Source organism: Pelophylax lessonae (assembly GCF_965119305.1).
Source record: "Pelophylax lessonae genome assembly, chromosome: 6".
Classification (NCBI taxonomy): domain Eukaryota; kingdom Metazoa; phylum Chordata; class Amphibia; order Anura; family Ranidae; genus Pelophylax; species Pelophylax lessonae.
The window spans coordinates 156,969,816-156,997,144 of NC_138773.1; the positions used below are offsets into that span (position 1 = coordinate 156,969,816).

The 27,329-nt window shown below is 50.3% G+C and overlaps 1 protein-coding gene across 5 annotated transcripts in view; it reads left to right on the forward strand.

Annotated features, from left to right (window-relative positions):
• The window catches only part of USP7 (ubiquitin specific peptidase 7), a 666,343-nt gene that overhangs the window by 82,911 nt on the left and 556,103 nt on the right, over positions 1–27,329 (forward strand). For all 5 annotated transcript variants that reach the window (XM_082260831.1, XM_082260832.1, XM_082260833.1 and 2 more), the window contains exon 4: positions 8,396–8,534. In XM_082260831.1, coding sequence (XP_082116957.1) covers positions 8,396–8,534 — 139 coding nt within the window. The remainder of the gene's footprint in view (positions 1–8,395; positions 8,535–27,329) is intronic.

Sequence of the window (27,329 nt, forward strand, 5' to 3'; positions counted from 1 at the left end):
GCAAGAACGCACGACACTCTGGCCGACGCGTTGGTTGTGCCTCGGACTCAGTATCGCCTGATTTATGCCTTCCCCCCGATTCAGTTGACCATGTTCCTTCGCAGGTTGGTCTCGGAACCGAGGTTGGTGATTCTGGTGGCCCCAAACTGGCCACGCTGGTCTTATTACGCGGACATCATGCAACTGGTCGTCGCGCCTCCCTGGCGGCTCCCACTACGAGACCATCTTCTGTCTCAGGGGCCGATCTTCCATCCTGCTTTACAGTCGCTGGTTTTGATGGCGTGGCTGTTGAAAGCCAGGTCTTGAGGGACAGAGGCGGTCATTCCTACCTTGCTCAAGGCTAGGAAGGCCTCGTCTGGTAAGATCTATTATCGTACCTGGAAGGCTTTTTTCGGCTGGTGTGAATCGCAGGGGTTCCACCCCCGCTCCTTTTCGGTGGCGAGGGTGCTAGCTTTCCTGCAAACTGGTGTGGAGCAGCGTCTTGCGCTAACCACTATTAAGGGTCAGTTGTCTGCGCTGGCCATTCTCTTCCAGCGCCTCTTGGCGTCAAATTCCTTGATCCGCACCTTTATTCAAGGGGTGCGCCATCTGGCACCCCCTAGAATGGCCCCCTTGCCTCCTTGGGACCTGAATTTGGTCCTGTCTGTTTTGCAAAGTCCTCCCTTTGAGAACATCAGGGAGGTTCCTCTGCCTGTGCTGTCACGGAAAGTTGCCTTTCTGGTGGCGATCACATCTGCTCGCAGAGTGTCTGAGTTGGCGGCCTTGTCTTACTGCTTTCCCTATCTGGTTGTTCATAGGGATAAGGTCGTCTTGCGACCTCATCAGTCCTTCCTTCCGAAGGTGGTTTCAGATTTTCATCTCAACAAGGGCGTTGTCTTACCTTCGCTGTGTGCGAAACCTAAGCATCCTAAGGAGTTTGCCTTGCATTCCTTGGATGTGGTCTGGGCGATCAGGGTTTACCTGTCGTTCACTGAATCTTTCAGAAAGTCGGATTGTCTTTTTGTCCTTCCTGAGGGACCTCGGAAGGGTACCGCTGCATTTGCGGCAACCATTTCCAAATGGATCAGACAGACGATTGTACAGGCCTATTCAATTAGGGATCAGGTTCCACCTTTCCCTGTCACAGTGCACTCTACCAGAGCGGTTAGTGCGTCTTGGGCCTTCCGCCATCAGGCGTCGGTGTCTCAGGTGTGCAAAGCGGCGACCTGGTCGTCCGTGCATATCTTTCCTTAATTCTACAAACTTGATGTCCTGGCATTAGCAGATGCCGCTTTTAGCCGCAAAGTTCAGAGTGCGGCAGTGCCTTAGGGGAGACATGGTGGTTTTAGCCTGTCTCCCCCTGTTGTTTTTTTTTCCCCTTGTTTGTTTTGCTTTCCTGGGTTTGTTCGCTACTGTTGAGCTTTCTTGTCTTTTACCTTTCTGATTCAGATAAGGTTCTTTTCTCTGACCTGGGTGCTGCTTTGCCTTTTGACGGTTACGTTTCCCACCCCTCACATCTACACTGCTTTAGGACGTCACAGATGTGCAGATTGTATGAGTGGGCGGCGACTGTCAGAGGACGTAAGAGAAAATAGAATTTTTGTAAGAACTTACCGTAAAATTATTTTCTGAGTCCTCTGACATTCGCCGCCCCCACCCCTCTTTTGCGGTTCATGGATCTCTATACTGCTTGCTACCAAACTGAATTGGAAATGCAGCCAGATGGGGGTATTGGACCAGAGGGACAGCCCCCTGTAGGTGTGTCTATACAAAGGTTTTGTGAATGTTTTCTTACAAAATCTTCTGCCTAGCTTACTCCTGTGGATAGGACCAATACCCAGACGTGCAGATTGTATGAGTGGGCGGCGACTGTCAGGACTCAGAGAAAATACATTTACGGTAAGTTCTTGAAAAAACATTTTTTCTGTTCAGTCATTCTAAAACTTGTAACATACTAAAGCAGTTACGTTTTTGGTCTAGACATCTAGGCATAAATGCATAAAATCACTCTGTTAATGAAACCTTTTGAGGATAAACTAAGACATGCATCTGAGCAGACGGATTGTGCCTTTAGGCCTGCCATAGACAAACATTTCTTGATTACTCCATCAACACAGATAGTTTAGAGGGGAAGCCGTCCCTGCCTGGAGAACAGTGATTATTGCTAGTAGCTATAACCGCTGCTAGCAATAATTGCATGTCAAATCTGGCTGGCTGGTTTTACCCAACTTGATCGATTTAAACTTGGGTACATTTAGCCTGGCCATACATGGTTTGAATCTGATTTTCTCTTATGTCCTCCGACAGTCGCCGCCCATTCACACAGTCTTCACTAATGGGGTATTGCTTCCTCTCCACAGGAGTTTTCTAGGCATAAGACTTGTAAAAGAACAATTTATCTACATAGTCACACCCATGGGGGCTGTCCTTCTAGTCCAATACCCCCCTGCAATAGCCATCCCAATTCAGTTTGTCTTCTGCCTAGCTTAGGAGTGGATAGGCTTCCCTGTGCTGAGGCTACAGTCTCAGCCTTCCTCTTTTTCTTTTACAATTTATTTTCTAAAAATGTCATTTTTCTTTAATTTGCTAGCTGTTTTTTATCAGCTCTAGTTAGTTGGATCTTCCGATGAAGACGGCGATTGCGGAGCTGGGAATCGGACTGACCGTCCTGGTTCCCCAGGACAGAGGGTCAGATGGAATCCCAGCCCGCCATCGTTTCGCTTGCTATGTGTTCGCCCTGGCCTCGCAAACGACCCGTCCCTGTTCATCAGGGATGCAGCCATGTGAGGTGGCTACCTCACTGGACACAGCATAGGTTCGTCCGTGCACTACTAGTGTCCTGCGTTTCTGACTGGCGGCACTCCCCTGCCATCTGAGGGTGGGCTGTTTCCCGCTTGATATGAGGCACCCCACGCCATCGGGTACAGGTAAGTACATTCTGTGTGGGGCCTCTGTCTGGGGTCGGCAGTCCTGTGTGTCTGTGGTGTCCCCTGTGTCTGTATGTTTTGGGCTCCCTATTCCCAGTCCCTGCAGGGTTTTTTATTCTCTTACAGCAGCACTGTGTGGGGGATTGGGGGATCCCTCTCCTGAGGTCACTTTAGGGTACTTGGAGGTGCAGACACATGCGGCGACCGCTGCGGGGTTAAAAACTGCCGATCCGCCATTTCAAGTGTGGGCAGCATATCTGGCTTCATTATGGGAGTTATGCAGCATGCTATGTAGTGATTTTGGCGCCTTGCGGCGCCATCTTGCCTGTGGCAAACGATCGTTCCGAGCACATGTCGGTGGCCATCTTGCCGAAGCCTCCCATTACTTTCAATAGGCATCCATTTTCCCTTGGTCTGCAGCCTCAGTTCAGACTCCAGCGGGGACATCACTTCCTTCTTTCTCAGAGCCGACCGAAGGAGCTGGTAACGCACTGTGGGGTTCTGTCCTGCTGTTCCTTTCCTGTCATATTTTGTGCAATCTTCCTGGTCAGTTTTGTCCCTGCGGGGGGGTCTGTGTTTCAGTCTTTATAGCGGTGCGCTGCGGGGTCCGCGGCGCTCTTAAAGGGCCAGTTTTAAAAACTTTTTAATTCTGTTATGGAATCCCAGGACAGGTGGGGGATTCAGGGTCCTCTGAATCCTCTAACCAGACTAATTTTGGCGGCTGTTGTGGCAACTTTGGCAAAAATGGATGTGCTGATGTCTGAACGTGCTGCTAGGAAAAGGCCTAGGATTTCCTTTTCTTCTGATTCGGAGTGTGACCTGGTTGCTGTAGGTAGCGTGGCCCTTTCGGGGTCTCGCTCTTCTCAGGACCCGCAAGAGTCTGAGGGGGAGGCCGAGGTCGCAGGCCCCCCCCTCTTCCCCCCGGGGTCGCCCGAGGAACGCACAGCTATGGATGAGTTGATCCTAGCTGTGAAGGAAGCACTACATTTGGAGGATGAGCCCACCCCTCCGGGCGTTGTCCTCTTTCGGTACACACAGGACCCGCAAGACGGCGCGGGTTTTTCCTTGCCCTGCAGAATTTCACCATAAGGTGAATGAGCTATGGCGTAACTTAAAACACACCTTCGTGGTGCCTAAGAAGTTTCAACTTCTCTACCCTTTTGCGGCCACTACAGCTGCGTGCTGGTGTGTGCCTCCCCAAGTGGATCACACGGTGGCCAGATTGAACAAGGCTACCTTGGTCCCCAACGAGGACTCCCCGGTGTTTAGGGACCCTACTGATAGGAGGCTGGAATCTCTCGCCCGACATTCCTACATGGTGGCAGGTTCCATGCTCAAGCCTATTTTTGCCTCCGTAATGGTGGCTCAGGCTGTGGCGGATTGGACCAAGGTGCTCAAACGCACCCTCGTGGCTGACTCTGCCCCTCCCACTACAGTGGAGATGGTGGCTCAGATTTATTGAGGGGTCATGTATTTGTGCGATGGGGCTCTAAATGAGGCCCCTTTGGCAGTGCGCGTGTCCTGCGTCGCAGTGATTAACCATCGCTTAATCTGGTTAAAGAGCTGGTCGGCTGACCAGATATCCAGGAAGACGGTGGCTGACATTTCCTATGCGGGGTCTCCCCTTTTTGGGATTTTTTAATTGTTTAAAAGAGTCACTGGGGGCAAGAGCACTCTGCTGCCCCAGAACTCTAAGGAGAAATTTTTCTGCGGTAAGCGGGCCCCTCCTTTAAACCTGGTCAAGGATCCTTTCGTGCCTTCGGGGCGCTGAACAAGGGTAAACCCTTCAAGGGCCAAGGGGGCCAGAAAAAGCCCTGGTTCGGCAAACAAAAATCCGGCCAGGCTGGGACGGCGGCTCAGTCCGCCTCTGCCTGAAGGGACGCCCTCACCCGTTTCAGGGGTGGGGGGGACGTTTGCATGGTTTCCTCCAACCTTGGCTGCTCCCGAATCACGGACAGGCGGGTTCAGGAAATCATTCGGTCAGGGTACAAGATCAAATTTCTTTCACGGCCGGCGAACAGATTCTTTCCCTCAAATCTTCCTTTGACCCCAGAGCGGTTACAGGATCTGCTCGCCAGGGGGTTGTCGTCCCGGTGCCTCATCGGGACAGGTTTCAGGGTTTTTATTCGAATCTGTTCACTGTGTCCAGAAAGGAGGGCGAAGTGCGTCCGATTCTGGACTTAAAAGCGCTGAACCGCTTTGTGCGCGTTCGAAAATTCCGCATGGAATCACTCCGCTCGGTGGTGGCCTCCCTGAATCCGGGGGAGTTCCTGGCCTTTATAGATCTAAAGGATGCGTATCTACACATCCCCATTTTCGAGGGTCATCAGAGGTACCTCCGATTCGGTATCGCGGCGGATCATTACCAGTTTGTGGCGTTGCCTTTCGGTCTCGATTCGGCTCCAAGGGTCATTACAAAAGTGTTAGCGCCTGTTTTGGGCCTGTTGCGGGCATAGGGCATTGCGGTCTTAGGATATCTGGACGATCTCCTGTTAAGATCGAGTGCCAGTCAGAGCCTGTTGTGCTATCTGTCCAGACGCTTCAGGAGTTCGGTTGGACGTTCAACGTTCAGAAGTAGACCTTGTCGCCTTCGGTTCGTCTCCAGTATCTGGGAATGGTTCTCGACTCTGCTCAAGCAAAGATGTTCTTACCGGAGGACAAACTCCGGACCCTACAGAACGAGGTCAGGTCCCTCAGGGACAGCAAATCCTCGTCACTCCGGACCTGTTTGCGGTCCCTGGGGTTGATGGTATCTGCCTTTTGAGGTGATACCATTTGCACAGTTTCACACGCGATCTCTCCAGGCGGAGATCCTGGCCAGGTGGGACAGACTACCTCAGTCCTTGGACCTGAGAGTGTGTCTGAGCTGCCAAACCAGAATGGATCTGTTGTGGCTTCAGTCCACGGCGGTTTTGGACGGAAAATCCTTCCGGCCAATTCTGTGGATGGTCTTAACCACGGATGCCAGCCTGTCGGGCTGGGGTGGTGGTCTGGGCAATTTGTCTGCCCAGGGTACTTGGTCGGAGGAGGAATCTTCCCTCCAAAAAAACATTCTGGAATTGAGAGCGATCAGGCTGTGCTTGATCCATTGGTCGGATCGCCTTCAGGGCCGCCCTGTAAGGGTGCAGACGGACAATGCCACTGCGGTGGCGTACATCAACCACCAAGGGGGCACCAGGAGTGCCCTGGTACTCAGGAAGTTACCAGTATTCTGTCTTGGGCCGAGACTCGTGTCCCGGCGATTTCGGCAGCGCACATTCCGGGTGTGGAGAATTGGCAGGCTGATTATCTGAGCCGCCAGACCCTGGACCAGGGGGAATGGTCCCTGCACCCGGAGGCATTTCAAATGCTGTGCGCGAAGTGGGGATCCCCGGATGTGGATCTGTTGGCGTCTCGGCTAAACCACAAGGTGGAAATGTTCGTGGCAAGAACGCGCGATCCTCTGGCAGACGCCTCGGATGCGCTGGTGGTGCCCTGGCGTCAGTATTGTCTGATTTATGCCTTTCCTCCGATTCAGTTGTTGTCCAGGTTCCTTCGCAGGTTGGCCTCGGAACAATCACTGGCGATCCTGGCCTCGCCGATCCTGGTAGACATCGTTCACCTGGCCGTAGAGCCTCCGAGGCGGCTGCCAATGCAGGAAGATCTGTCTCAGGGACCGATCTTCCATCCTGCCTTACAGCTGGCTTTAACGGCATGGCTGTTGAGAGCCAGGTCCTGAGAGACCGGGGTCTCTCCTCAGAGGTTATTCCTAATTTGATCAAGGCTAGAAAAGCCTCTTCTGGTAAGATTTATTACCATACATGGAAAGCTTATTTTGCCCGGTGTGAGTCCAGGGGTTCTTCTCCTCGCTCTTACTCGGTGGCAAAAGTGTTGGCTTTCCTACAGTCTGGTGTGGACCAGCGCCTTGCGTTGGCCACGATTAAGGGCCAGGTTTCTGCACTGGCTGTTCTTTTCCAGCGCCCTGTGGCGTCTCATTCCTTGATTCACACCTTTATCCAAGGTGTGCGTCACTTGGTTCCTCCCAGAAGGGAGCCCTTACCTCCATGGGACTTGAACTTGGTTCTGTCCGTGTTGCAGCGTTCCCCGTTTGAAAACCGGGAAGTTTCATTACCTATGCTATCTAAGAAGGTTGCATTCCTGGTAGCGATCACTTCTGCTCGCAGAGTGTCGGAGTTGGCGTTATCCTGCCATTCCCCTTACCTGGCAGTTCATAGGGACAAGGTGGTCTTGCGACCTAATCCGTCCTTTCTGCCGAATGTGGTTTCGGATTTTCACCTCAATGAGGACATAGTTTTACCTTCGCTTTGTGCGAACCCTAAGCATCCAAAGGAGGTTGCCTTGCATTCTTTGGATGTTGTCAGGGCCATCAGGGTTTACCTGTCATCGACGGAATCCTTTCGGAAGTCGGATTCTCTTTGTACTTCCTGAGGGTCCTCGGAAGGGTACGTCTGCGGCAACCATTGCCAAATGGATCAGACAGATTATTGTCCAGGCCTATTCGTTGCGGCAACGGGTTCCTCCCTTCCCTGTCAAGGCGCACTCTACCAGGTCGGTGAGTGCGTCCTGGGCCTTCCGGCATCAGGCCTCGGTGGCCCAGGTGTGCAAGGCTGCGACTTGGTCGTCGGTGCACACCTTTTCCAAATTCTATAAAATTGATGTTCTGGCGTCGGCTAATGCCTCCTTTGGCCGCAAAGTTCTCTGTGCGGCAGTGCCATAGGGAACCCTGGTTTTGTACGGGTCCCTGGCTTTTTTTTTTTTTTTTTTTTTCCCCCTTGGGTTATTTGTTTTCCTGGGTTGTTGCTCATGTTGAGCCCTTTTTTGTTACCCAGGTTACCTTTCTGTGCATGTAAGGTTCCTTTCTCTGATGTGGGTACTGCGTTGCTTTTCTGGCGGTTGCGTTGCCCACCCCTCATGTCTACACTGCTTTGGGACGTCCCCATTAGTGAAGACTGTATGAATGGGTGGCGACTGTCGGAGGAGGTAAGAGAAAACTGAATTTTTGTAAAATCTTACTGTAAAATTCCTTTCTCTGAGTCCTCCGACAGTCGCCGCCCCCGCCCCTCTTTTGGGGTTTTTTTGTACTCATCACTGCTTGCGACCAAACTGAATTGGGATGGCTATTGCAGGGGGGTATTGGACTAGGACAGCCCCCATGGGTGTGACTATGTAGATTTATTGTTCTTTTACAAGTCTTATACCTAGAAACTCCTGTGGCGAGGAAGCAATACCCCATTAGTGAAGACTGTGTGAATGGGTGGTGACTGTCGGAGGACTCAGAGAAAGGAATTTTACGGTAAGATTTTACAAAAATTCAGTTTCTTTTTTGTTCTTGTTGCAGTGCATATAACTAGTGCTTTAATTCTGTGGGGTTTTCTGTTGTCCCCAAAGTCTGCATTATTTCATTGTTTATCTAAAATAATTGGGCGGTTTACTGTGCCTAAATCTGTTTTATTTGTTTTAATTTAGATGTCTTGTTTCCAATTTTGCAGGTCATGGTCTTGTCATGCCCAGGCAGTGCTAAAGATAATCAATTACAAGGATGATGAAAAGTCTTTTAGTAGACGCATTAGTCACTTGTTCTTTCATAAGGAAAATGACTGGGGCTTTTCCAATTTCATGGCGTGGAGTGTAAGCATAATATTTTATTTTTTTATATTGTAGTCATTTCTTTAAACATTAGTAAAACTAGTGCAACATATATGCTGTTTGTGGCTGTGTAACTTTTTTCAAATTCAGGTACCTTTACCAAGAAAAAAAAATTACTAAAAAAGTTCACTACTTTTGAAGCCCGCTTTGGGCGTCCTTCTTGCCCGTCAGATCCCTTCGAGAATCTCTCCCATCCCACCTTGGTTGGCGTGGGGGAGGGGGCAATTGTTTTTTTTTTTTTTTTTTTTGGTCTCTTCCCCCTTCTATTTCTTCTTTCGCAATCTTTTTTCTCTTACAGCTTTTTTCCTTTCCTTCTCGACTTTCACACTTGAAGAAAAAAAAACAAAAACAAAACCTTTGGATGCACACAGGCTCAGGCCTCTTTCCACTTAAAAGTTTTATTCTTCTCTGTTGTCCATCACTAGTTGGTTTTCTGGCTTGACTTCGGAGACGGCCTTCCCACGGCGGGTTTGCCTCGCTCTCACAGGGGCCCTGGGAATAGCACGTACTCTGCGCATTTGTAATTCAAAGCAACGGTTCAACTTTATATATTTTTCATGATGTACACTTTTGTTCAACCGCACTTTTGTGTTTTAACGGAAGACTTGTTTCATTTATCTGCATATTTGCTTGATATCTGTGTTGTATTCTTTAAATAATAGAAAAAAATAGTTCAAACTTCACATTTCCCAACTCATCTGGCAGCCTCCTGCTCATCACTTCAAATAGTGCCCCCAACCAGCTTTGAGCGCTGCTTGGCTTTCTTCAGTACAATGCAATATTGTACAGTGCAGCTTTAGAAATCAATTTAAAAACTAGTGGGCTTCCCAGAAGTAGGCACGTAATTTAACCGAATGGTAGCTTTGGAACTGCTCAGTAGCACGGAGTCAGGATACTCTCCTCTAACTTGGTAATCCACATATTAAAACCACATAGATGTATAGACATCCTGATATTTACAAATCTTGACTTTTATTTAAAGTATAGCTTTGCCCTAAGCCTGCCTGTTGAACAGTGAATCTGCTTACCCCATTACAGGTCCAGTGGGGAGCCAAGAAGGGAGGAACAAGCTGTGTGTGTGTGTGTGTGTGTGTGTTTATTTTTTTTTATTTTTGTGCAGGTAACAAATATTTGCATAAAACAGATGCTTATATATTGGGTTATTTTTATACCTATACGAACAGAAAAGCATTTTGCGAATGCTACAAGGGGTTGTGCGCAGTAGTGTGATATCACATTTTAAATGTGTAGCAAAATAAAGCTTTTACATTCTTCTTTCTGAATAAAGGATCTGCACTAATGGTGTGTGTTTGTTTTTTTTTTTTTTTTCTTATGATTTGGATAGAATGGGTAGGAATTGAAACTCGTGTCGGGTTTTCATTTTTATCTTTGTCCCTGTTGGGGAGGTTCACCTTCTATTTTGTCCAGTTTGCCATTATTGACCGAAAAAATAAAATTTCAAATTGTGTTGATACCAGAACAAGCATACAGGAAAATCATCCAATGGGGACACTAGTTCTGGTAACACCATGGGGTTTCCTCACTTAGAGGTATGTCTCCTTACTTTATGCTTTTGGATATGGGACAGGAAGTGAAGGGAAATCTCACCAATGGTACACGGATGGCAAAAAACCTGCCAGGGGTTATACCCTCCCTTACTGAATCCAAAACTAAAAAGTTTTACTTTTTTTTTTTTTTTTTTTTTTTTTAGTGACACTTTAGGCTCTTCATATCTATTGAATTACTGGAGAGTTTTTAAAAGTTTGTTACCAAAAATAAAAAATGTTGAATTTAGTTTTATTCCTTTAAAAATGTGGATGTTTTCTTTACTGTAATAGTAAGAGCCAATATGTCTGAGTAGTTTCCTACACCATCAAAAGGTACTTGAAAAATTAAGGAAATTAACAGGCGTGTCGTGACAGACCCAAGGCCACAGCATAATCCGAAGACAAATTTGAGCCCCCATCCTTACGTGATAGAACTACAGTTTTAAGTGCAGCTTAACAGTGTCTACATTAGCAAGTCTTTCCGTTGTGATGAGACGACTTGCATTTGCCGGTTTTGACAGGTCAAGTGCCAGTAGCATAGCCATTGATGATGCCTGGTTCAAGAACCAAAAACCAATAGACAACAATTTTTTTTTTTTTTCTTAATATTTGATCATTCAGGGCTTTTGTATGCTAATATGTAAGCAAAGGAATGGTTCCTCTGTATGTGATACCAACTGACAAAAATAGTAGAGGAGGGGTGTGTGGCTGAGCAGCAGATGTAACGGGATGTGTCTCTAGCGTTCTCCGCCAAAGAGCCTGCATTTAATCCTTCGGGGGGCAAGTGATCGCGCCCACACTACTCCCATTACGTTCCAGTGGTCCTGTAGTAGTGTGCGGTACATGCAGAGAAGCCTTGCCTGCAATTCAGCATGGGCAAAAAAGATGAAAAAAACTTGATCTGCTCCTGACATGCTTGGACAAGATGGCGCAGAATCTCATCACCTCACTGAGGACAGCTATAAGGGGACCGCGCAGTAGTTCTTCTCAAAGGCCTCACTAAAGGCCTCTTCTACTCCCTAGTTACACCAGAGGAATCCTCGGGGGCTCACTCAGTGGAGGATGACGCAGTTCTCCTAGAAGACCCGTCTGAATCATTGGCTGTTTGGGATGCGGTGAGTAACCCGACTGAATCCTGCATTTTACCAGCATTAATTACTGGGGAAGATCTGGATCCTACCGTCCGATAAGGCAGTAACTACATGCAATACTTCAATAACAGCTCTCACTAATGATAAAGGAGTGAAGGCCGAGGTTTCCTTTATCAGACATGACATGCAAAAGCTGAGAGAGAATATCCGCTCTGGAGGAAAGGTCTGCACAGTTGAAGATGACCTGGAGCCTCTAATGAGATATGTTCAACAACGTGCTCACTGCGGCCCAGCAAGCAGCACGACTAGATCACCTGGAGAGCAGAATGAGGCGCAATAATATACGTGCCATTGGTATACCAGAAAGCGCAGAAGGGAAAAACCCTGTAGCGTTTATTGAAAACTGTCTGCTGACAACTTTTGATACTCATTTACATCCATGTTTTCAGTGGAGTAAGCACACAGAGTAACCATGCGTCCCCCTACCTCCAGGTAACCCAACTCGCAATTTCCTGTCTTAAGCTGTTGAACCATAAAGATAGGGACGCAATCCTCGCAAAAGCCAGGAGTACGGGCGAAGCACTCATCATTGACAACACTAAAGTCTTTCTCTTACGTCCTCCGACAGTCACCGCCTCTCCATATTCGTCACTATGGGGTAATTGACCTTTGCTCCGTAGGAGTAGCTAGGCAACAGAATAGGTCAATATTAAAGCTTTTAACATATCCCACCCCAGGGGGTGGTCCCCTCAGTCAATACCCTCCTGCTTCCTGTATCCACACCTCAGTTTCATTGTCTAGCTTTCAGGAGTTAGCAGGCTGTTTCTGTGCTGGGGCTTTTTGTCTCAGCCTTTATCTTTTTTGATTTTGAGTGTTTTTTTCTCTATCTTTACTTAGCTGTTTGTTTCTCCAGCTTTAGTTAGTTCTTCTGATGAAGAGGATCGTGCGGGCTGGGTCTCGGGCTGGCCCCCCTGGTCGCAGGTTGTGGGCCAGTGGCTTCCCAGCCTGCCATCGAGCGTTCAGTCAGGTTTTTCTCCTGGCGTGTGTGAACGACCCATCCCTGTTCGCTACAGGGATGCTGCGGTGAGGTGGCTACCTCACTGGACGCCATGCGGTTTCGCACCGCAGTTCTGCTGCGTCCTGGCTGCGACTCTCCCTGCCCTCTGTGCAGCGGCTTGGGCGGGCTCCCCACGCCATTTAGAAGGTAAGTGTATCTGTGTGGGGACCTGTCTGTTTAGGGGGTGTCAGTCTGGGACTGTGTAACCCTGCTTCTGTACACACTATTGGGCTCCCTATCTGTTTTGGCTGCATTCTGTGGGCTGCAAGGAGGGGGGCCATACTGCACTGTTTCTGTGTTCAGACTGTGTGCTTTTATTACTGTGTGACAGGCTGTATGCTGCGGGGCATGATTTGATCGTGTTTGTGCATACATGCGGCGGCCGCTGCTGCGGTCCGCCATTTCTTATTATACTGCAGGCGTGTGATGGTGTTTTACTATGTGCGGGGAGCGGCGTTTTTGGCGCCAAGCGCCGCCATTTTGGCGGCGATCGCTCCTGCCTCATGTTAGCACTGCAGGATCTCTGCCTTTACTTCCTCCCCCGGCGGCCATTTTTTTGTAGCCTTCCATAGGCTTTATAGGAGCGGCCTTTATTGCATCACTTCCTTTTCCCTGGGCACACCGATCGATGCAGCAGCAGTGATCTCTCCAGGTTTTTACCCTCTTTATTCCTGTATTCCTTGCCTGAGTTTGTACTTTTCCCTGTGGGGGTCGGCTTGTGCTGGTGTGTGTGTGCGGTGGGCTGCGCTCGCCACGCTTTTAAAGGGGCAGTTACCCTTTTTTTTTTTCTCCGGCAAACCTTTGGGGGCATGGATTCTCAGGAAAGCAAATTTCCTCCCACTTTACTGGGAGGCCAAGGGGCTGCTGCTGTTTCCCCTGAGGGGGGCGATTTGGCCACCATTGTGGCTAACCTGGCTGCTCAGGTACAGATGCTTGTGGCTGCTCAATCCACAAAACAGCCCAGAGTTTCAATCTCCTCTGATTCAGAGGGCGATGGTGATGGGGCTGCTATGGCTGGGGTTCCCTTATCGGGGTCCCGTTCGTCCCTGGACTTTGCAGGGTCGGAAGGGGAGGTAGAGGTTGAAGGGGTTGATGATTCCCCCCCCCCCGCCTCGTCTGAAGAGCTTGCAATCATGGATGAATTGGTTGCTTCTATCAAACAAACGCTGCATTTGCAGGATGAACCGTGTCCTCCTGCCGTCCTGGCTTCTTATGGGACGCAGCGGAGACGCAAAACGTCGCAGGTTTTCCCTTGCACTGAGGATTTTCAGCGCGCTGTTAGTGAACAATGGCGCAATCTAAAAAAGCCTTTTGCTGTGCCAAGTAGGTTCAAGCTGCGTTATCCTTTCACGCCCGCCACTGATGGAACGCTGGTGTGTGCCACCTCCGGTGGATCACGCGGTGGCGGTTTTGAATAAATCCACTGCGATTCCGGCAGAGGATACCCCAGTGTTCCGGGACCCCACGGACAGGAGACTGGAGTCTCTTGCCCGCCATACTTGGTTACCGGTTCCATGCTTAAAGCTATTTTTGCTTCCCTTATGGCAGCCCAGGCTGTCGCGGATTGGACGCAGGTGCTCAGGCGCGTCCTGGTGGCTGATTTTCCCCCGCCGACAACGTTGGCTATGGTGGATCAAATTCATCAGGGTGTCATGTATTTGTGTGATGCGGAATTAGATGTAATTCCTTTGGCTGCACGTGTGCACAGCGTGGCGGTGTTGACACGCCGCTTTATTTGGCTGAAATGTTGGTCTGTGGACCAATCTTCTCGCAAAACTTTATCTAATCTGCCTTATACGGGGTCTCGCCTTTTTGGCGACTCACTGGATACGCTGATTAAGGGGATCCCTGGATACGCTGATTAAGGGGATCTCTGGGGGTAAGAGCACGCTCTTGCCCCAGTCTCACAAGGCTAAGGGTGCTCAAGGTAAGAAGCATGCTTCGTTTAGGCCCTCTCAGGGGTCTTTTTGTGCCTTTTGGTCGCACTATAAGGGCAAGCCCTTCAAAGGTCAGGGCTCCCAAAAGAAGCCGTGGACAGGTAAGCAGAAATCCGGCCAGTCCGGGTCCGCTGCCCATAACAATGCAGCCTGAAGGGGCGCCCTCACCCAGTTCTGGGGTGGGGGGACGTTTGCTCTGTTTTTCTCAACCCTGGCTGGCCCACATTCGGGACAGGTGGGTTCAGGAGATCGTTCGGTCCGGGTACAAGATCGAGTTCCTATCTCGGCCGGCGAACAGGTTTTTTCCCTCAAATCTTCAACTGTCTCTGGAGCGTTTGCGGGATCTGCACCTGGCGGTGCGAGACCTGCGGGCTCAGGGAGTGGTGGTTCCGGTACCTCATCGGGACAGATTTCGGGGGTTTTATTCAAATCTGTTCACTGTGCCCAGGAAGGAGGGCAAGGTACGTCCAATTCTGGACTTAAAAGCTCTAAACCGCTTTGTGCGGGTTCGCAAGTTCCGCAAGGAATCCCTGCGCTCGGTGGTGGCTGCTCTAGTTCCGGGAGAATTCATGGCATCCATCGACTTGAAGGATGCGTACCTTCACATCCCCATTTTCGAGGGTCACCAGAGGTACCTTCGATTCGCCATTGCGGAGGATCATTTCCAATTCGTGGCATTACCCTTCGGTCTCGCTTCGGCTCCGCGGGTGTTCACCAAGGTGCTTGCACCGGTTCTGGCCTTATTGAGAGCCCAGGGTATCTCTATCCTGGGGTATCTGGACGACATTTTGGTTCGGTCTGCAACCAGTCAGGGTCTGGTGAGGGACCTGTCCGTCACGATTCAGACTCTGCAGGAGTTTGGTTGGACGATAAACGTCCCAAAATCGACGCTGTGCCCATCGGTTCGTCTTCCCTACCTGGGAATGATCCTTGACTCTGTTCAGGCGAAGGTCTTCCTAGCGGAAGACAAGCTCAGGACACTTCAGGACGAAGTCAGGTCCCTTCGGGACGTTCCGTGCTCATCCCTCCGGACGGGCATGAGGTGTTTAGGTTTGATGGTCTCGGCCTTCGAGGCGATCCCCTTTGCCCAGTTTCACACGAGGGGTCTCCAGGCGGAGGTCCTGTCCAGGTGGGACGGGCGACCACAATCTCTGGATCTTCAGATCTCATTCAGTCCTCGCACCAGAAGAAATCTTCTGTGGTGGCTGCAGTCCCCGGCGGTGTCGGGGGGCAAGTCTTTTCGTCCGCTTTCATGGACGGTGATCACCACGGATGCCAGCCTGTCGGGCTGGGGTGGTGTTCTGGGCGTTCTGTCCGCCCAGGGTACTTGGTCGGAGGGGGAGTCCTTCCTTCCGATCAACATTCTGGAATTGCGGGCGATAAATCTCTGCCTTCGACGTTGGACGGACAAGCTTCAGGGCCGTCCGGTTTGGGTGCAGACGGACAATGCCACAGCGGTGGCCTACATCAACCACCAAGGGGGCACCAGGAGTGCCCGAGCGGCTCGGGAAGTAGCCGACATTCTGTCTTGGGCCTAGACGCACGTCCCGGCGATAACTGCAGTTCACATTCCGGGGGTGGAGAACTGGCAAGCGGATTATCTGAGTCGCCAGACTCTGGACCAGGGGGAATGGTCGCTCCACCCGGATGTCTTCCAGATGTTGTGCGCGAAGTGGGGTCTCACAGATGTGGACCTGTTCGCGTCTCGTCTGAAAAAACAAGGTGGTAAGGTTCGTGGCAAGGACGCGCGATCCTCGGGCGGACGCGTCAGACGCGTTAGTGGCTCCGTGGCATCAGTATCGACTGATGTATGCATTCCCACCAATTCAGTTGCTATCCCGGTTCCTTCGCAGGTTGTCCTCGGAACCGCTCACGGTGATTCTGGTGGCGCCAGACTGGCCCCGCCGGTCTTGGTACGCAGACCTCATGAGTCTGGCGGTCGACGCTCCATGGCGTCTGCCTCTTCGAGAAGATCTTCTGTCTCAAGGACCGATATTCCATCCTGCTTTACAGTCGCTGGCTTTGACGGCCTGGCTGTTGAAACCGAGGTCCTGAAGGATAGGGGTCTCTCCCCGGAGGTCATTCATACTTTGATCAACGCTAGAAAGGCCTCTTGGGGAAGATTTACTACCGTACTTGGAAGGCCTATTTCGCCTGGTGTGAGTCCAGGGGGTATTCCCCTCGCTCATACTCGGTGTCTAGGGTGTTGTTTTTCCTTCAAGCGGGTGTGGACCAGCGTTTGGCGTTGGCCACGATTAAGGGTCAGATTTCTGCGCTGGCCGTTCTTTTTCAACGCCCTGTGGCGTCTAATTCTTTGGTCAGCACCTTTGTTCAAGGGGTGCGACACCTGGTCCCTCCTCGGAGGGAGCCTTTGCCTCCGTGGGACTTGAACCTTGTTCTGTTTGTTACAACATGCTCCCTTTGAAAAGATCAGGGAGATCTCATTGCTTCTGTTGTCTAAGAAGGTCGCTTTTTTAGTGGCGATCACTTCGGCTCGCGGAGTGTCGGAGCTGGCAGCTTTGTCCTGCAGGTCTCCGTATCTGGTGCTCCACTTGGATAAGGTGGTCTTGCGACCTAATCCTTCTTTTCTTCCGAAAAGGATCTCGGAATTTCACCTCAATGAGGATATTGTCTTGCCTTCACTTTGCGCGAAGCCTAAGCATCCGAAGGAGGTGGCCTTGCATTGCTTGGATGTTGTTCAGGCGACCAGGGTTTACCTGTCAGCGACTAAATCTTTTCGCAAGACGGATTCTCTCTTTGTCCTTCCTGAGGGACCTCGGAAGGGCTTGGCGGCGTCGGCTTCTACCGTCGCCAAATGGATCAGACAGACTATTGAGCAGGCATATGCTTTGAAGGGAAAGGTTCCCCCTATGCCTGTGAAGGCGCACTCTACCAGATCTCTGAGTACGTCTTGGGCCTGTCATCATCGGGCTTCTGTGGCCTAGGTGTGTAAGGCGGCGACTTGGTCGTCAGTTCACACCTTCTCAAAGTTCTACAAAGTGGATGTTCAGGCATCGGCAGATGCTTCCTTTGGCCGCAAGGTTCTTAGTGCGGCAGTACCTTTTAGGGTCCCTTGTTTTTTTGGGCCCTTGGCTGTTTGGGATGTTTTTATCCCTAGGTTATTTGTTCTTCCTGGGTTGTTGCTCCTGTTGAGCAAAGTGTTTTTTTTTTTCCATGCTGCCCAGCTGGTTTCCTTCCTTTGGTAAGGTTCCTTTCTCTACTGTGGGTCCTGCGTTGCCTTAGGCGTGGCTGCGTTTCCCACCCCTCATGTATACACTGCTTTGGGACGTCCCCATAGTGACTAATATGGAGAGGCGGCGACTGTCGGAGGACGTAAGAGAAAACTGAATTTTTGTAAAATTCCTTTCTCCGAGTCCTCCGACAGTCGCCGCCCCCGCCCCTCCTTTTGGGGTTTGTTTATGTACTCTACTGCTATTCTACTGAAACTGAGGTATGGATACAGGAAGCAGGAGGGTATTGACTGAGGGGACCACCCCCTGGGGGTGGGATATGTTAAAAGTTTTAATATTGACATATTCTGTTGCTTAGCTACTCCTACGGAGCAAAGGTCAATTACACCATAGTGACGAATATGGAGAGGCGGTGACCGTCTGAGGACTCAGAGAAAGGAATTTTACAGGTAAGATTTTACAAAAATTCAGTTTTTTCTCTTACATCCTTTGACAGACGCAGCCCTTCATCATGATTGGGTAATGTCGCCCTCTGCAGGAGCAGGCTAGGTAGTGAAACTTCATCAAAAACCTTTCACTAGACACACCTTTAGGGGCTTTTCCTCCAGACATTACCCCTAGACACATTGAGCTTACTAATCAGTTTCTTGCTGCCTAGCTCAGGAGCAGGCCCGTTGCTACAAGGCAGGCAAACCAAGCAATTGCTTGGGGCCCCGAGTTGGCTTGGGGCCCCAAGACAGTGACTGGTTAAGAATAAATGCAACGACGCTTTGTAAGGCTGTGAGCGCCCCTTTGATCGTCAATGCAATAAAGTATAGATAGATAGATACTTAAACTGTATGGCTATGCTGTGGTTCCTGTAGGCTTTGCGTGTGTGCGGTGGGTTGGGGGGGGGCCTCATGTCCATTTTGCTTGGGGCCCCCAAATTCCTTCAAACGGCCCTGCTCAGGAGTAGGACCTAGGATACTCTGCTGGGACTCCGGTCTCAATTTACTTTTCTTTGAAAAATGTTTATTTTATTTTCTTGACTCCCTATCGCTAGCTAGTCAGGGGTATCCTCCTGGAGAACTACAAGCGACAGCCAGGCTGGGCTTCCCACTGGATAATCTAGATCCTTATGGTACCCCAGCCTGGCCTACGAGCGTGTGCAGGTTGTCATTCGCCCAGGCCTCGCCACGATGGTGCCCCGACTGATGGGGATGAGCCTGTGGACAAATTTCTTTGCCAGGACACCTCAACCTGGAATGCCTCCGTGTTGCAGCATCCCTTCTTGGCTGATGGCACCCCCACTCAGGGTGGGAGGCGAGCTGTATCGGAAGCGGTGAGTGATTCTACCCCCCCCCCCCCCGTGTCCCTGGGACAACCCTCTGGGGGGGGGGGGGGGAGATGTAAGACCTCTCCTGGGGATGTCAGTGCTGTGGTCTCTGTGAGGTCTCTGTTGTGCGTCATCTGGCTCCTCTGTGGAGGGCTCCTTTGCCTCTGTGGGATTAGAATATGGTTTTTGTCCGTTTTGCAATGACCTCCCTTTGATAATATCAGAGAACTATCTCTGCCTGTGTTGTCTCAAAGTTGCTTTTCTGGTGGCTATCACTTCTGCCTCGCAGAGTGTTTGAATTGGCTGCTCTGTCCTGCTATTCGCCTTATCTGGTTGTTCTGTGACCCAACCTGTCTTTTTTTTTTTTTTTTCCCGCAAAGGTGGTGTCTGTCTTCCACCTCAATGAAGATGTTTTGACTTTTTGCGCAGCCCATGCATCCCAAGGAGATCCCAAGGCATGCTGATCGCCTTGAAATCGGCCACAAAATCCTTTAGGAAGTCTGATAACCTGTTTGTCCTCACTGAGCGACCTCGGAAGGGTTCTGCTGCGTCCGCTGCCACCTTTTCTAGATGGATCAGACAGACTATTGTTCAGGCCTATTCCCTTGATGGTCGGCTGCCTCCTTTCTCTTGAGGGCACATTATACTAGAACCGTGAGTGCCTCTTGGGCCTTTCGCCGCCAGGCTTCTGTGGTTCAGGTGTGTAAAGCGGCGACCTGGTCATCTGTACATACTTTTTTGTAAAAAAAAAAAAAAAAATTCAACATGATTGACGTGATGGCATCTTTGGATGCTTCCAGTTTTTTTTTTGCGGTTTGTTGAAGAGACCTGCTTTTTCTCTTCTGAGGGTGAAATTTTGTTCTGGGGTTAGCTGCTGTTGGTGAGCTTTTGTTGCTCCTGTTGGCTACGTGGTTTTTTTTTTTTTTTTTTTTTTCTGGCCTTGGTGGCACATTGCTGTTTTTTCTGTTAGTTGTGTCTTTTCCCACCCCTCACACCTGCACTGCTTTGGGATGTCCCAGTCGTGATGAAACTTGGAAGGGCTGTGCCTGTCGGAAAACGTAAGAAAATAGAATTTTTGTAAGAACTTACCGTAAAAATATTTCTGACAGACGCAGCCACCGGTTGGTTGTCTTCCTGTACTGCTTGCTACGAAACTGATTAGTAAGCTCAATGTGTCTAGGGATAATGTCTGGAGGGACAGCCCCTAAAGGTGTGTCTAGTGAGTTTTTTGATGGAAGTTTCACTACCTAGCCTGCTCCTGCAGAGGGTGGCATTACCCAATCGTGATGAAACTTGGAAGGGCTGCGTCTGTCAGGACTCGGAGAAAAGAATTGTACGGTAAGTTCTTAAAAAAATTAGATTTTCGGATTACTCTGCTGAAGTGCAGAAACAATCAAAGTTCTCAGATGTTAAACGACTCCTCCGCAGTCTCAACCTACAGTATGCGATGTTATACCCATGGTATACTCCGCAAAGTTAGGAATTCTCGCCAAGGGTGGGGGGGTCCATTTCTTTGAAAAACCTGCTGCATCCCAATGGCTAGACCGAGAAGAGATTGCTGCGCTGTAGTGCACCTTCCAGGCCTGCCATGCCCTTGTAGATGTTGCTAATCCTGTAATATCAGCTTTGGTGTCCACACCACATGGACATTAAACAGGCGGAATACAAATGTCTAATCAAATAAGTCAATATCAAGTTGAAATCTTGGTGGTTGTAAAGTTCGCTGCTTCCCCTTTGAACCTTCACTGTACCCCCACTGAAGTTCTATATGGACAGTTCTTTGAAAGGTTTATATTTGCATGGATCACGTTGGTCTTCTACTTGGATCTTTTTTTTTTTTTTTTTCCTCCTTTTCTTTCATGTACTTTCCTGGATGCCTGGTGAAGATGCTGTCTTATTGCTACAGCAAGCCCTCACCTTATCCCCTCCTTAAGCACCTGCTGTGACTACGGAATATAGAATGGGAGGCTCGAAGGGGTCTTTTTTGCTCTCCCCTAATTGAGAGAATGACACACTGTTGCTTTTCCTCTAAAATATACACATTATAACACTCGCTGCTTGACCTATGTCTGACACCGTTTGTGTACTGTCCTGGAATATTCGGGGACTCAGTAATCTGGTGACACGTGCGGCGGTTCTCAGGAGTGTTAAGACTCAACGTGGACATTGTAGGCCTCCAAGAGACTCCTTTATCTTCTCCACCTTCCTACTTCTCAACGCTTGTTTAGCCATCAGTACCACTCCACCTACTCTGCTTACTCCAGAGCTTTCTGATGAGACAGGGAACTTCATTTCTGTTTTATCAAGCAATTTATTGCTCCAAATGGTCCTTGTTTTTTTTTTTTTTTTTGTGCTATGTTGCTGGGTTGTCATGTATAGTTGCCGGTGTATACATTCCTCCTCCATTCTCAGTGGAGGTTCTTAAAATACTGGTGATTTTCATGGCCCAGATTCCCTGATATCCCATGGGGGAAGTCCTACTTTTACTCGTCTAGTGAAAGAGCTTGGGTTGACAGATGTATGGAGGTTGTACCCCCTGAACGCTAAACAGTTTTCGGGTTTTTCTGCTGCCTGCGAGGGTTTCTCAAGGATAGATCGGGTTAGGTAGTGGTTAACTTCTTGCTCTCCTTGCCTCTTCTGGTTATGAACCCTGACATATTTCCGGCTGAACCCATTCTGGTTATCCCGATTTTCTGAATCCAGACCCAATTCATGGGCTTCTGTCCTTTCTTGGCCACAATTTAAACACTATGGAGCTGGGAGTGGTTTAGGATGCAGCTAAGGCATATTTAAGGGTCAATTTATCCACCTTATTAACAGTTAAAACATCCACAAAAGCCTGGAAAACACAGGTGCTTGCAGAGGCTGGGAAGGCAGAGGAGGCTTATATTGCCAACCCTTCTGATGACGCTAGACGGGCATGGCTGGCACCTCAGTCATTGTCCAAGGCTCTTCAGACTCTGTGAAAAATGAGCGCTTCTTCCTACAACGGAAGCATTTTGAGGAAGGTGGAACTATGGGCCATATGTTGGCTCTACTGTACGCACACAGCAGGCTCTGTCATGCATCTCTACCATTAAAAACTCTTAACTCATCTTCTCTATGTATTCCATACCTTTTTTTTTTTATACTGATCTCTGTTCTGCCAAGGTACATCCTACTGATTCAGAGATGACCTCTTTTTTGATAACTGCTCATTGCTTGGCCTTTTCTGCCACAAATGCACCAATGCCTAATGCTCCATTGACAGAAGTGTAATTGTTGGCAGCTTTTTTTTTTTTTTTTTTTTATTCTTTATATTTTTCTCTTACGTCCTCCGACAGTCGCCGCCTCCTCTAAGTCATCACAATTGGGTATTGTCCACCTATCCGTAGGAATAGCTATGCATATAGACTTAGTCAAAAGTCATTAGCATGTACACACCCACGGGGGCTGTCCCATCTGGTCAATACCCCCCCTGCATCACCACTCCCAACTCAGTTTTAGTTTGCCTAGCAATCAGGAATAGTCAGGCTCCCTTGTGCTGGGGCTTCAGTCTCAGCCTTCCTATATCTTTCATTTGATTTTCTTTGAAAAATGTCAGTTTTTTTTTTTCTCTCACTTTACTAGCTGTTTATTTTGTCAGCTTTAGAGTTATTCTTCGGATGAAGATATGGTGCTGGGATTCGGACTGGCCGCCCTGGTTCTCCCGGGCACAGAGGGTCAGATGGACCCCCAGCCCGCCATCGAGCGTTCAGCTATGGTTCGACCCTGGCATTATGAACGACCCATCCCTGTTCGCTGCAGGGATGCAGCTGTGCGGTGGCTACCTCACAGGACTCGTCTGCGCTGCAGCAGCTTCATGTCCCTGGCTCACGGCACTTCCTGTCAGGAGAGGACAGAGGTTTATCCGTGCATAAAGGGCTCCCCCACGCCATCGGGTACAGGTAAGTACTTTTCTGTGTGGGGCCTCTGTCTGGGGTGGCAGTCTGTGTTGCTGTGTGTCCCCATGTCTGTGCCTGTGTGACTCCCTGGGCGATCCCTGCGGGTTTCGTTTTTTGTGCAAATTGTATGTTTTTTGCTGGGGGTCCCTGTCCCTGTGTCACCTTAGGTGCATGTTGGGGGTGCAGACGTGAGTGTTGTGCGGCGACCGCTGCGGGGGTATGTTCGCGCGGTCCGCCATGTTTTTTACTGCAAATGGATATGGCCCCTCTGGGCGAGTATACAGATCGTTTTGGCGCCCTCCGCCGCCATTTTGTGGGCTGTAGAACGATCGGGTCGGCCGCATGTCAGAGGCCATTTTTGTGAAGCCTCAATGCATTTCCTATGGGCAGCCATTTTCCCTTAGGTCTGGCTTATAGCCAGCCCCTTCCAGCAGCATTTCCTTTTCCTCTCAGGCAGCAAAGGATACAGGTAGCAACGATCTGCGGGCTCTGCTCTACATCTGTCGTCTTCTGCATACTGCTTCTGGCTCAGTTTTTCTCCTTTTGGGGGTCTTCATAGCTGTGACAGTAGCGGTGGGCTGCGCACTCCGCAGCGCTATTTAAGGGGACAGTACATCATTTTTTGCACTGTAATTTTTTCTTGTCTTGAGCCATGGATTCTCAGGAAAGCAAGTTTCCTCCAGCTTTAGTGGGGGGCCCCAGTTCTCCTGTGGGTCTGCTGCGACCTGATTTAGCTGCTGTAGTTGCGACTTTAGTGGCAAATATGGAAATGCTGATGTCTGAACGGGCTGCGAGAAAACGGCCCAGGCTGTCTCTCTCTTCTGATTCAGATGGGGATATGGCTGCTGCAAGCGTGCCCTTTTCAGTGTCCCGCTAATCCTTGCACCCCCCGGGGTCTGAGGGGGAGGCTGAAATTGAGGGTGTTGACACATCCTCCCCAGGGTCGCCTGAAGAACGGGCGACCATGGATGAGTTGATTGTTTCTGTAAAAGAAACCTTGCATTTGGAGGATGAGCCCAATCCTCCGGGCGTGGTGTCTTCCTTTGGGACGCACAGGGCCCGCAAGTCTGCGCAGGTTTTTCCCTGCCCAGCTGAATTTCATTACACTGTTAATGAAATGTGGCGCACGTTAAAACGTCCATTCGTGGTACCTAGTCGGTTCAAATTGCTTTATCCTTTTGCGCCGGCTACGGAATCGCGATGGTGTGTGCCTCCACAGGTAGATCACACTGTGGCCGAACTGAACAAGGCTACCTTGGTTCCTACTGAGGATACTCCGGTTTTCCGGGATCCCACGGACCGGTGGTTGGAGTCTCTAGCCCGCCATTCCTATACGGTGGCGGTTTCGTTGCTCAAACCCGTTTTCGCGTCTGTTATGGTGGACAGGTTTCGGGGGTTTTATTCAAATCTGTTCACTGTGCCCAGGAAGGAGGGCAAAGTGCGTCCTGTTCTGGACCTGAAAGCGCTGAACCGCTTTGTGCGTGTTCGAAAGTTTCGAATGGAGTCTCTCCGTTCGGTTGTGGCCTCCTTGAGTCCGGGAGAATTCCTGGCTTCGATAGATCTGAAGGATGCGTACCTGCACATCCCCATTTTCGAGGGTCATCAGCGGTACCTTCGGTTTGCAATCGCAGAGGACCACTACCAGTTTGTGGCGTTACCTTTCGGTCTCGCTTCGGCTCCAAGGGTCTTCACCAAGGTGTTGGCACCGGTTCTGGGCCTGCTACGGGCCCAGGGCATTGTGGTCCTGGGGTACCTGGACGATCTGCTTCTGAGATCAAGGGCCAGGACCTTGTGCGCGACCTGTCCATCACGGTACAGACGCTTCAGGAGTTCGGATGGACCATCAACGTTCAGAAATCAGCGTTGTCTCCGTCGCTTCGCCTTCCCTATCTGGGAATGGTTCTGGACTCTGCTCAGGCGAAGGTGTTCTTGCCGGAGGACAAGCTCCGGACTTTGCGGGACGAACTCAGGTCCCTCAGGGACAATCCGTCCTCGTCACTCAGGACCTGCATGCGGGGCCTGGGGTTGATGGTGTCGGCCTTCGAGGCGATTCCCTTTGCCCAGTTCCACACGCGGGCTCTCCAGACGGAGATCCTGGCCAGGTGGGACAGACTTCCTCAGTCCTTGGATCTGGAGGTGTCCTTGAGTCGCCAGACCAGATTGGCTCTTCTGTGGTGGATCCAGTCCCCGGCGGTGGCGGAAGGCAAGTCCTTCCGCCCGGTGGTGTGGACAGTGGTTACCACGGACGCCAGCCTGTCGGGCTGGGGTGGAGTCCTGGGCAACCTGTCTGCCCAGGGCACTTGGTCGGAGGAGGAATCCTCCCTCTCGATGTGCTGGAACTAAGAGCAATAAAACTGTCTCTTCCAGTGGTCGGACCATCTCCAGGGCCTGCCTGTTCGTGTACAGACGGACAATGCTACCGCGGTGGCTTACATCAACCACCAAGGGGGCACCAGGAGTGCTCGAGCGGCCCGGGAGGTGACCGACATTCTGTCTTGGGCCGAGACTCATGTCCCGGCGATCTCGGCAGTTCACATTCCGGGTGTGGACAATTGGCAGCCCGACTATTTGAGCCGCCAGACCCTGGACCAGGGGGAATGGTCCCTGCACCCGGAGGTCTTTCAGATGCTGTGTGCGAAGTGGGGATCCCCAGATGTGGATCTGTTAGCACCCCGGCTAAACCGAAAGGTGGAAAACTTTGTGGAAAGAACGCGCGATCCGTTGGCGGACGCCTCGGATGCGTTGGTGGCCCCTTGGCATCAGTATCGTCTGATGTACGCCTTTCCTCCGATTCAGTTACTATCCCGTTTCCTTCGCAGATTGGCCTCGGAACCGCACATGGTGATTCTGGTGGCACCGGACTGGCCTCGCCGGTCCTGGTACGCCGACGTTGTTCACCTGGCAGTGGCACCTTCGTGGCGCCTGCCTCTGCGGGAAGATCTTCTGTCTCAAGGTCTGATCTTCCACCCTGCTTTACGGTCGCTGGCTTTAACGGCTTTGCTGTTGAGACCCATGTCTTGAAGGACAAGGGTCTATCTCCTGAGATTATTCCTACCCTGATCAAGGCTAGGAAATCTTCCTCTGGTAAGATTACCGTACCTGGAAGGCCTACTTTCCCTGGTGTGAGTCCAGGGGGTTTTCCCCCTCGTTCTTACTCGGTGTTGAGGATCTTGGCTTTCCTCCAGTCTGGAGTGGATCAGCGCCTGGCGCTGGCCACAGTAAAGGGCCAGGTGTCAGCACTGGCGGTCCTTTTCCAACGCCCTGTGGCGTCTCATTCCTTGGTGCGCACCTTCATTCAAGGTGTGCAACATTTGGCTCCTAGAAAGGAGCCTTTACCTCCATGGGACTTGAATTTGGTCCTGTCCGCTTTGCAGCGGGCTCCCTTCGAGAATATCAGGGAGATATTGTTGCCTCTGCTGTCAAAAGGTTGCTTTTCTTGTGGCGATCACTTCGGCTTGTAGAGTGTCGGAACTGGCGGCGTTGTCTTGCCGTTCCCCTTACTTGATGATTCACAGGGATAAGGTGGTTTTGCGACCACCCCCATCCTTCCTTCCCAAGGTAATCTCTGATTATCACCTTAATGAGGACATTGTCCTGCCTTCGCTTTGTACGAAGCCTAAACATCCGGAGGAGATTGCCTTGCATTCCTTGGATGTTGTTAGGGCGATCAGGGTTTACCTGAAGTCTACTGAATCCTTTCGGAAGACGGATTCCCTCTTTGTCCTTTCTGAGGGACCTCGGAAGGGCATGGCTGCATCCGCAGCAACTATTGCCAAATGGATCAGACAGACCATTGAGCAGGCTTACGCCTTGAAGGGATGGGTTCCGCCCTTCCCTGTTAAGGCGCACTCTACCAGGTCTTTGAGTACTTCCTGGGCCTATTGGCATCGGGCCTCGGTGGCCCAGGTGTGCAAGGCGGCGACTTGGTCGTCGGTGCACACTTTTTCCAAGTTGTACAAAGTAGACGTTCTGGCATCAGCTGATGCTTCCTTTGGCCGCAAAGTTCTCAGTGCGGCTGTGCCATGATGGACCCTTGGTTTTTTCCTGGGTCCCTGGCTGTTGGCATTTGCTTTCCTGGGCTGTTGCTCCTGTTGAGCATTGTTTGTTGTTGCCCAGTTGGTTCTTACAGTGCATGTAAGATTCCTTTCTCTGATGTGGGTACTGCGTTGCCTTTTCTACGGTTGCGTCTCCCACCCCTCATGTCTATACTGCTTTGGGACATCCCAATTGTGATGACTTAGAGGAGGCGGCGACTGTCGGAGGACGTAAGAGAAAACTGAATTTTTGTAAAATCTTCCCTGTAAAATTCCTTTCTCTGAGTCCTCCGACAGTCGCCACCCCCGCCCCTCTTTTTGGGGTTCTTATTACCTACTGATATGCTACCAAACTGAGTTGGGAGTGGTGATGCAGGGGGGGTATTGACCAGATGGGACAGCCCCCGTGGGTGTGTACATGCTAATGCCTTTTGCCTTTTGACTAAGTCTATATGCCTAGCTATTCCTACGGATAGGTGGACAATACCCAATTGTGATGACTTAGAGGAGGCGGCGACTGTTGGAGGACTCAGAGAAAGGAATTTTACAGGTAAGATTTTACAAAAATTAATTTTTTTTCATCAATAAACAAAGAATATCGCATACAAAAATATTAATAAGCATTTGAGTCGCCCCTTTTATACCCCTCCCAGCAAACCTTACACACGGACACACACACACA